Source organism: Lontra canadensis, unplaced genomic scaffold (assembly GCF_010015895.1).
Source record: "Lontra canadensis isolate GAN:19392208 unplaced genomic scaffold, GSC_riverotter_1.0 scaffold98, whole genome shotgun sequence".
Taxonomy (NCBI): domain Eukaryota; kingdom Metazoa; phylum Chordata; class Mammalia; order Carnivora; family Mustelidae; genus Lontra; species Lontra canadensis.
Genome location: NW_022631092.1, coordinates 3,649,398 through 3,660,153, shown reverse-complemented (window position 1 = coordinate 3,660,153; position 10,756 = coordinate 3,649,398). Strand labels below are relative to the sequence as shown.

General features: G+C 55.9%; 1 protein-coding gene across 3 annotated transcripts in view; it reads left to right on the top strand.

Moving 5' to 3' along the window:
* Positions 1-6,476, top strand: part of MAP3K9 (mitogen-activated protein kinase kinase kinase 9) — a 68,537-nt gene extending 62,061 nt beyond the window's left edge. For 2 of the 3 annotated variants that reach the window (XM_032837265.1, XM_032837267.1), the window contains exons 9-12: positions 787-855; positions 2,255-2,367; positions 3,311-4,114; positions 5,442-6,476. In XM_032837265.1, coding sequence (XP_032693156.1) covers positions 787-855; positions 2,255-2,367; positions 3,311-4,114; positions 5,442-5,926 — 1,471 coding nt within the window. In that variant the 3' untranslated portion in view covers positions 5,927-6,476. The remainder of the gene's footprint in view (positions 1-786; positions 856-2,254; positions 2,368-3,310; positions 4,115-5,441) is intronic. The other variant, XM_032837266.1, reaches the window with a different exon arrangement.
* Positions 6,477-10,756: the final 4,280 nt, after the last annotated feature.

Below are 10,756 nucleotides of genomic sequence, written 5' to 3'. Positions count from 1 at the left end.
GAGCCCTGGGGTCCAGTAGGGTTGTGGTGGGTCTGAGAAACTCAGACCCTGAATCCCTTGATATTTCTGACTTTTGTTTGATTCCTGACAAGATTTCCAAGGTTAGCTGTGGATCCCAGTAGTTTCTATAGTTCTGTTTCATTTATAGATATATTTTTTTTTGGTCTTGCTGGTAAATTCACTTTATTTCACATTCCAAAATATTTATTTTGGCATTTCTTCTCCCTTACATAGATTTGTCTTCAAAACTGTTAAAACAGTTCAAAATATGACTTATAATTGATTCTCAATTCCTAGTTAAGAAATCACGTATATTCCGTTCATTCTCAAGTCAAATGTCAGAAATTTTTGAGAGCCTCTGTATGACAGTATTTCTAATTTTAGTCCCTATCAACGGAAGAAAATATGTAACAGCAAGAAGCTATATTGAATTCAGTAATGTTAAGTGAATCTGCATCTCCATCCTTTTAAAAAAAATAGTATATATCTTATAGGAAACATATACTTGCTCATAGACAGCTTGGGTATGTGGCTTCATGCTGTCTCTGCAGTTACGCTGTGGCGCCTCAGGGACCTTTGCCCCACAGATTGGGAGGTCCTGGACCCGTGGGAGCTTGAACACGGCCACCTCGTTAAGGTTCCCGCATGGTGTGGGCTGTGCTGAGTGGGCACGAGGAGGGCGGCTAGCCACATGATTTGAGTCCAGCCTCGAGGGCTCCCATGTGGGAGAGACTGAGTTGGATGTACCCACTGTCGCCTACTACTGATTTTCTTTATTCATTGAAGATCCCCTCAGAGACGTGAGAAAGCTAATGGTTTAAGTACCCCATCAGAATCTCCACATTTCCACCTGGGGTGAGTCTCATCTCCACCCTTCCATCAAGTGTGTTCGTAATAGTTCCCCTTCCATTTCCTCGTTCTCACGGCACACCCCGTAGAATCGAGCCTCATTATTGCCAAGGCTGTGCTGACTTTTTTTCCTTTAAAGCAGTACCCCTGTGCACCCTGGGATCTTCCTGTGTTGGTCTGACTCTCCCTTTCCTCCCTTCCCTGACCGCGCCTGTGGTTGGGATTCTTCCGGCACCCTTAGTTATAGGGGGATGACACAAGGCTGTTTGTCATCTTTAGCACTGGCTTTGACTTTGCTAATCCGGATCCCCCTGAACCCAGAAGATACTAGAAGATTGTCAGTTAGAAGTCCCAGGCTGTGGGTTGAGTAGCACGCTTATCTCTGTGTATTTTAGTGGAAACCACTGGTGGCTGAATGTACTTGAATTCATTGGTATTTCTGATAACACTTGAAACATCCGAAATGAGGGGAAACATTGGTCCTTCTCTCTCCCTCAGGAAGGACTGGGAAGAGTGGGCTTAATCTGAGTAGCTTTTTCTGATCCTAAAATGAGAGCCACCTCTGATTATTATCCTGGTATTTCCAAGGTAACGATAACCCACAGATTTCCTCAGCCTTCCCTTTTTATTGTCTGTTAGAGAAAAGACCAGTGCTTCTGGGCCTCTGATTCCCCCATCATATGAGGGGGCCGGAGGGGTCCCCCCTCATGGTCCCCCGAGTTACTGGCTTGCAGGTGTGAGCTCTTCGCGGGGATCTGAAAGAGAGCTCCTGCCCTTTTCCTCTCCATTCCCAGACAAACCAGGGGCTCCAGTGCAGCATTATGTACTCTGCACATAGGTCCGTCCCAAAGTGCACTGGGTTGGTGCAGCTTTGTTGGCTGGTTTTTGTTTTTTAAAAGTGGCTGTGACCGTTGCCTGAGCATGCCGTACGCCGGGAGGGAGTGGAGAAACGGCCTGAGTGGAGCAGGATGGCCTGTCCATGTGTGCCGGCTCCCCTGCCGGGGCTTGCCTGGCATCGCAGTGTCCCCTGATGTCAGCACTGTGCTGTAGACAGTGTCCCGGAGCGATGGCCTCTTTCGGAAGATGGGCTCGGGCAAGACCCGGGCCAGTGCTGGGCAGTCCGCGTTCTTCTGCCCTCTTGCCAGCCTGCCTGCTAGACCTTTCCCCTGCTCCCTGGCAGCATGTGGAGGGGTGGGTTCACAGCCCTGCTTTTCTTTTCCGAGAGCATGTGTACCTCTGTTTGCGATGCGAGGGGACTCGGGGTTTGTTGCCTCTACGCCAAGGCTCGTGGGCTTTGGTGGAATTAATAGGCTCCTAGGGAGAGACATTTGCGCAGGCCCGTGGAGGTGAGGGTAGAGTAAGGGAAGTAACCGGTTCTCACAGTTTCCTCGTTTCCTCCCGTCAGCCTCAAGTCCCTGGTAGATGGTTACAAACAGTGGTCGTCCAGTGCCCCCAACCTGGGGAAGGGCCCGAGGAGCAGCCCAGCGCTGCCAGGGTTCACCAGCCTTATGGAGATGGGTGAGCACTGCCCTTGTCCGGACCCTCCCTGTTCCCTCCGGGGAATTTTGGTCAAGCTTCTGGGACTGTCTGAGGACCCCTGGTGCCCCTTCATGGGGGTCTCCTCTTTCCCCGACTCCCGGGCCCCACCTCCTTCCCTCTTTGCTCGCTCTACTCCCGTTTCGTTGAACCTTCCCCAGTCACAGTTTCTTCCTCCTGCTGCCCTGGGGCCTGCCCGCGGCCTCCCATCCCAGGGAGCCAGGTATAGTCTCCTTAGGGCGGTGCAGAGGGTGAGGCCTTGAATCAGGCACTTCCCTTTGCTGGGTCGCTTCCCTTTGTATCTTAATATGGGGAGTCTGCAAACCAGGAGATGGTGGCGGGGGACACTGTGGTCTTTCTCCAGGGAAGCTTTCCAGTTGCTTGGGATTGCTGACTGGGTAAGGTCTCCTCCAGGCTGTCGCTCAGACAGCAGGTGCTGTTCTCTCTGGAGACTTCCAAGGTCGCAGTGGGTCAGTTCATAGAGTAGATGCACTTTCACCGTGGAGGGCATTCTGGTCCATTGCAGGACACTGGTCTAAGGACCGGTCTCTAGGCCATCCCAGAAATTCAAGGTCTCTTCCAATTTTAAGGTGCAAAAAAAGGAATGTTTCTCTTCTACCCACTATTCTAGGACACTCACACTCTACCTCTTGTGTTGAGGGTCCCTATGAAAGGAGTAGAAAAGTGGCAGATTTCCTCTTCAGAAAACAGGAAAGGAGGCTGTGGAGTGGAGAGTGATTTCCTCCGGTTGGTCACGGTTGAGCGTGGAGGGCTAAAGCCCTGGGGGTCCATGCCGGGTTCCTTAGACTCTTCAACCTTCGCATTCCTGACGCTCCGCCAGGAGGCAGGGGTGGTAGAAGGACAGGATTCTCTCGCTGCTTCATCTCCATGTCCCGTGTCCCCTCCCTTCCTCTCGTCCGCACAGAGGATGAGGACAGCGAAGGCCCCCGAAGCGGGGAGGGTCGTCTACAGCATCCACCCAACCAGTCCTACCTCTGTATCCCATTCCCTCGTGGAGAGGACGGAGAGGGCCCCTCCAGTGACGCAGTCCACGAGGAGCCCACCCCGGTCAATTCTGCCACCAGTACCCCGCAGCTGACGCCCACCAACAGCCTCAAGCGGGGCGGCGGCCACCACCGCCGTTGTGAGGTGGCCCTGCTCGGCTGTGGGGCTGTTCTCGCAGCCACGGGCTTGGGGTTCGACCTGCTGGAAGCCGGCAAGTACCAGCTGCTTCCCCCGGAGGAGCCTGAGCCCCCAGCCCGGGAGGAGAAGAAGAGGCGCGAGGGTCTTTTCCAAAGGGCCAGCCGGCCCCGTCGCAGCACCAGCCCCCCCTCCCGGAAGCTCTTCAAGAAGGAGGAGCCCGTGCTGCTGCTGGGAGACCCCTCCGCCTCCCTGACGCTGCTGTCGCTCTCGTCCATCTCGGAGTGCAACTCCACCCGCTCCCTGCTGCGCTCTGACAGCGACGAGATCGTGGTGTACGAGATGCCCGTCAGTCCGGCCGAGGCCCCGCCCCTGAGCCCGTGCACCCGCAACCCCCTGGTCAACGTCCGTGTGGAGCGCTTCAAGCGGGACCCGAAGCAGTCCCTGACTCCCACCCACGTCACCCTCACGGCCCCCGCGCAGCCCAGTGGCCACCGGCGGACTCCTTCCGACGGGGCCCTCAAGCCAGCGGCTCTCCTCGCCAGCAGGAGCCCCTCCAGCAATGGGCTGAGCCCCAGCCCTGGAGCAGGTGAGCCCTGCCCTCCTCCTCTTTCCTCTTTCCTGCCTCTCTGCCCTGCCCCCCCTCCAAGAGTGGCAGTATTGGAGTGAATGTCCTTCCTCCTCTGACTCCGCTCACCAGGACATGCTGCCCTCCGCTGGGGAGGTGGCCCGGCCGGCTGCCCTCTCTCTGTCCTGTGCCTCAGTGCAGGAGAGACAGAAAGGTTCTAGGCAGGATCAGACCCGGGGCTCCGGGAGATATTCAGGCCCTGGGTCTTGGAGTGCACCGTGTGGTGCTTGCAGGGTACGGGTGGGGCGGGAGCCTAGCTCTGCTTGTTCCCAGAAGGGGAGACGGAAGTTCCCAGAAGGAATGGCGTGTTGCCCCAGGAGGGGCATCTGGTGCCACGTGACTGGGCTCCGGCCTGCCATTACTGCGCTGGTGCAGTCGTGCTCACAGGCAAGCTTCCTCCTGGGCGACCTACCCTGCATCGGTCATCCCTTACTCATGGCTGACTCCCCCGACGCGGACAGGGATCCCGGTGAACCGCTGGGCCCGGCGTGTGCCTCTCTCCTCCATCTGACACCGAGCTACCTGGCCATCCTAATTTCACATCGTTCCCACCAGCAGCCCCTGCCCCTTTGGGGACCTGAATCTGACTCTGAAACCCCCCTCACCCTGCAGAAGACGAGATGGTGACTGAGATTTGAGTGATACTTGAGTGTAAACGACAGTTATTTTCCCTTCCGCTTGCCCCCTCCCCTCTTTAGATTTTTTTTGCTGTGCAGATGTGTGTCCTCTTTGGGGAGAGACCTTATGCCGCATCTGTAGAGTTTGGTTACCTTGATTTGTTCCTGCCTCACGTGTTTATTCACTGAATCAACTGGGAATAAGCAGACCTTAAGTCAGGGTCAGCGAACTTTCTTGGTAAAGGGCGAGAGAGTAAATATTTGAGGCTTTATGGGTCCCGTGGTGTTTGTTGTAACTACTCAACGCTGCTGCTGTAGTGGGAGAGCGAGAAGTAGACATGGCTGTGTTACACTGAAGCTTTATTTGCCCACAGAGGGTGGTCCGTGGGGCATAGTTCTGCCTTAAGCTGTTTCATTACAGATGTCACCTCCTTATGTCCCATGATTACTGTTCTAATCAGATACAGTGATCACGGCCTTCTGCTTCACTACTGTATCCCCAGTGCCTCCCAGCACACTGCCTGGCAGGTCATTGGTGCTCATTAACTATCTGTGACTCGGGTTGGTCCAGGTGACTAAGGATATGGCGGCTGTGGGGAGGGAGTGGTGTCTAGCTGGCCCAGGAATGTGGTGTTGTCATCTGATGCTTCTCCCTTTGTCTCTTTGACCAGGAATGTTGAAAACCCCCAGCCCCAGCCGAGACCCAGGTGAATTCCCCCGTCTCCCTGACCCCAATGTGGTCTTTCCCCCAACCCCAAGGCGCTGGAACACACAGCAGGACTCCACCTTGGAGAGACCCAAGACCCTGGAGTTTCTGCCTCGGCCACGTCCTTCTGCCAACCGGCAACGGCTGGACCCTTGGTGGTTTGTGTCCCCCAGCCACGCCCGTAGCGCCTCCCCAGCCAACAGCTCCAGCACGGAAACACCCAGCAACCTGGACTCCTGCTTTGCTAGCAGCAGCAGCACTGTGGAGGAACGGCCTGGACTTCCGGCCTTGCTCCCATTCCAGGCGGGGCCGCTGCCCCCCGCCGAGCGGACGCTTCTGGATCTGGACGCAGAGGGCCAGAGTCAGGACAGCACCGTGCCGCTGTGCAGAGCTGAACTGAACACACACAGGCCTGCCCCTTATGAGATTCAGCAAGAGTTCTGGTCTTAGCATGAAATGGGCTGGGGGCGGCCAAGGGGGAAGCAGGAGGAGATCGGGGGAGCTGGTTGGCACAGCCCTTTCTCAGAGTTGGACCCCCCTGAAATCCAGCCCTACTTCTTGCACTGATAATGCACTTTGAAGATGGAAGGGGTGGAAGCAGGGCCACTTCAGAGGGTCCCCTGCCCTGTAGGGCCTTTCTACCCACGTCCACTGGAAGGGGCTGTGGCCATCAGCTCTGGCTGTGTAGGGGAGAGAGGGGTGCGTGCATGTCCCCCATCCTCCACAGTCTTCCTCGCCTTTCGGGTGGCCCTGCGGGGTCACTCAGCCAAATTTGTCTGCTGCTCCCTCTCCTGAGCCCCCCGGGTAAGCCCAGAGCCCATCCTGGAGCCCTCGTATTAGCCCTGAGTTCCACCTTCCCAAACACCAGTATTGGATGTTCTGTGATTGATTTTTGCTCCTCTTCCACATCCTTCCCCAACATCCATGAATCCGCATCTCAGCTGGGGTAAAATAGGAGCTCTTCGGGGTCCTCAGTCCTTACGTGCCAGCCAGAGGACCGAGGGCACGGTGCCCCAGCGTGGGGCGCAGGAGTTGCCAGACCCAGCACTGACCTGCCTGTGTTTCCAGGTGCCCCCTCCCTGCATTTATTTGAGCCTTGCAGGAATGAGGGGACCTGCCTCAATGAGAACTGAGGGGAGGGGGAGGAGGAGTTAGGAAACCCAGAGTTGAGTGGCAGCCAAGAGGGTCACAGAGTCTGTCCTTGTTCCTTTTGGAAACATGCAAATAAGGGCAGAAACCAGCACCGTTGATGGCATCCATCTCCTACCTGGGGTCTGGACATGGCCAGACCAGTTTCTGCCCCAAACATGCTCATCCCAGGGATCATTTCTTGGGAGACTCACTCACCGGTGCCAGTTCTGAAGCCAGAGACGAAGTTCCTGCGCTTGTCCATTTTGTTGTCTGACCTTTATGTGTGACGCCCGCCCGTCCCTTGACCTTTCCTCCCATCCTGGGATCAGTGGACTTTGGGTTGTGTGTGTGGTTGGTAGAGACTTTGTGCCGCTCCAGAAGAGCTTATTGGTGGGGGCAGAGTGGGGGCTCCTGGACAGTGGGAGCCAGAACTGGGGGGATATCTTCTCAGCCAGGCCGTCCATTCCGGGATGCCCTTGAAGGAAAACGGAGCCTTAGTGGTACCTTCCGCAAATGGACACGGTGAGGCCATGATGTTTGTAAGGTGCTCAGTGAGCCCCTAATGATTGTGCCCCAAGCTTCAAGCCCCGGGCTCCGCAGGCTGACCACGGTCCCTTGTCACTGTACACAGGACGCCCCGATGCTGGGCTCTGGACCCTGCACGGGGTTGGAAGGAGAGCAGAGGCCAACCCCTACTTTTCTGGAGTTCGTTTCCTTGACTTGAATGTTGAGTTGCTTCTAGAGCTTTCTCCTGTGTACCTTCACTTCTCCGCTTACCCTGAGGCCTCCTGTGTCAAGTGTGAACAGTTGTCTTGTGCAGGACACACACATGAACTTGATGGGGAGCAGAGCCTTAGGTCCCCTGGACTTGGCTGTCCTGTGTCATCTCTCCTTTGTGCAGTGAAGACTGCGAGGGACCATTTTTGCCTCCATCCCCCCCGCCCCTTGGCCAGAAGGGGAAAAAAATGTGAATCCTCTCCACAGTTCCAGCCCACCAAGTGACTCCCCTTTGTTCTTGATGGGGAGAGGGCCGCAGGTGGTCTCTTCCTTGCCCTTCCCTAGGACTCTCCATAGCCCCGTTCCTAAGTCACTAACGCATTTGCAAACTCTTGGCTCCGCTGAATGGCCCCTTGGCGGGGCGCAGCCTACAGCAAGATCCAAACCCGCTGGCTCTGGGCCGCGCTCTGCACGGTGAGGCAACTGACGGTTCTCTACTTTTCGTTGTTTCTTGGGGTGGTAGCCATCTCTGTTGGGAGCGGCAGCATGACGGTTGCAGTGCCGGCTGAATGGTGGCCACTTGGCCTTGCGTGAGAGGTGGAACCCGTTTCTTACTCCCCACCTGGAGAGAAGACAGGGGACGCCTGGGTCCGCTGAGGGTAGAATTGCATGTGCGAGAGGCAGAAGCAGGTTTAGTCTGAAGCGGCTTTGGGGAGCTCGCCCAGGGACAGAGGAGTTCCTTCTCAGCTCCTCCAAACCCTGTCTCTGATGGGCCCGCTGCACACTGTCTCTCTGTGGGGCGAGGCTCGGTTGAATACGGATCCTGTGTAGTAATGGGTTTGAGTTGCTTTCTGTCCACCTCGGCCCCTGGCCTCTGTGGCCGCGGTCAGGAGCAGGCCTTGAAGCTGGGGTCAGCCCCGGCCGTGGCATTAGCCAGCATCTCCTGTTCTCTTTCCTTCTCTTTCCTCAGGAACACTTACCCTCTGCTCTTGGCAGGTGCTCACTACCTAGAATGTGGTGACGGGAAGCAGGTCCTGCTTTCTGCTCCTCCTCCCCAGATCCTTCCACGGATTCTAAACAGGATTATCCTCTCTTTACCCCCTTGGGGATCCAGGCCATTGCCAGGGCCTGAGTGGATGTCCCCACTTTCCCCAAATGTTATGTCTAAGAGACTCTGGAGGTGGTCTTCACCTCGCATCCTGTAGTACCCCCGGGTCCGGGGGTGGTGGTGACGATAGCTCACAAGGGTCCACTCGGAATGATGCTAACCTTTCCTCCCGGCCTTTACAAGCTTGCATCATTGTCCTGATACACCTGCTGGTACAGAAGAGGAAGTGCTTCAGGAGGAAGACATTCAAGGGAAGAGAAGTTGACAAGCTGTTTGGGCTGGCTGCTGAGTTGGGCACCGAGATCTTGAGCCCTGAGCAAGGTGTCTCTCTCCCACTTTCTGCTTTGCTCTCTGGCCTCGGGCTTGGACTTTCGCTCCTCTCACATTCCCTTCCTGTAAAAGCCACCGATACCCACTTCCCTGTCAAGGCCTTGAGGACAGGTATCCCAGCAGGTCAGCGAAGCCCTCCGCTCCCTGCCGACCATCGGGACGGACTGCTGGCGTCAGCAGTGTGGTTCTCACCACTTCTGCCTCTGAGGGACTTGCCTCCTGTTCCTTCCTTTGGTTTCTGGAAGAGTAGTGCTTCGGAGTTGGCTTAGTCTGGGGGCCATGGTCAGGCGTGTGTTCTTCCACATTTATGTGGCACCTGGTGTTGTAAGCGCCCTTTCTACTCCCCCCCACTTCACTTGTCCTGCTGGTCCTTACTGTCACCGTCTTAGGAAGGGAGGACCGAGGAGACGGGGAGGCTGGAGGCAGCGTCAGAATGACAGTTTAGGGTCTCAGATTTTTTTAGGAGTCATTCCCAGAGTCTGCTTTGTTCAGAGACTGGAATCGGACCAGTTCCTGAAAGAAAGTTTGTGAGAAGGTCTGCCGGACCTTGAGATCCATGTCCCGGTGTGAGGCTCTTTACAAGGCCCCTATTCCCTCCAGCCATGGTTGCTCAGGGACACAACAAGACACCCCAAGGGCACCCAGGTGTGGCTTATGGTCCACGCTCTTGCTCCGCAGTTCCCACAGTGGAGGCCCCCTCTTCCCTCCGTCCCCCTACAAGCGGGAGACAGCGCCTGAGCATTGCTAACTCTTCCAGCACACGTTTTACAAAAGCAGAGAGCAGGGAACTCTGAAGGCCGGACAGCTGCGAAGGGGATGCTTCAGGGAGCCTTGACCTTTTCTCCCGTGTTTAATTAAGCCTGTGCTTTTGACTCAGGTAGGGGAGGGCCCCCCTTCAGGCAGGTGAGAAACACTCCGTTGCCTCTTGAAGGATTTTGGGGAAGAAGCAGATTTGTTCTTGCTGTAGTGCCAGGCTTTTCCAGAAAGCTCTGCCAGAGTCTGTGGTGCCCTGGGTCAGCCCAGAGCAGCCCACAGCACGTTGTGGTCCCAGGTGACCGTCGTGGCAGGAGTGGCAGACTAATGGTGACCTGAGCTGTCTCCATACTAGCTTACTAGCTATGTGGAGTTGCAAATGTTTCTTCCCTTCTCTGGACCTCTGAGCCCAACCAGGAACTAAGGGGGATGCTACCTTCCCTACCCGAAGCACGAAAGAGCCCTTTAACTTCAAAATGTGTGATTCTGGAACCCAGGGTCCAGCACCGAGGAGCCTCCCCTTGCTGGATCGCTTCTCTTTGCGGAGAAAATGTGTGTGTGCGTGCGCGTGTGTGCGTGTGTGTGTGCGTGTGTACGTGTGGTTGTAGGTCAAAACCAGTCGAATCTTGGCAGTTTCCTTTGGTTCAGCATACTGGGCCACCTGCCTCTCCCCTTGGCTTCAGGCCTAGGGATGAGTTCTTGTCAGGCTACTTTTATTACTCGCAACACAATCCCAAATGCTCTCTTCTTTCAGACGAATCCTTGCTTTCTTAGATCAGGAATTCAGATCAGTGAAAATCCACACTAGAAAGGAAAACGTGTTGCTGTGCTGGGAGTCCTCGGTCCCTCGCTCCTCCCCTGCCTGGCCACCCGGGCGCCCCCCGTCGTGGGCACTGGCGTTTGAAGGCAGGACGCAGAGACCGGAGTCCTGGCTAATGAAGTCCCAGGATTTAGGTTCCTAGTTAAGCTGACCCTGCTCTGGGTGTCTGGTTGGCTGTGCAGGCTGGGGGAGCCTCTCATCAGCCTCTCCGCCTGCTGACTATTTCCCATTCGTCCCAGTGAGACACCGTCAGCAACTCCCTCCTTTGTTCATTTCTTGTCTTGGGCCTGTGTCCCCCCAGGCTGCTCAGGGAGCCCTAGGGATAGTCATTCTGAAGGTTGGGCTCCTTCCTTAACTTAGAGCCAGGAGCACTGGCCGTCCTGAATCTTCCTGCCTGTGGCTCCCTGCATTCCCCGCCTAT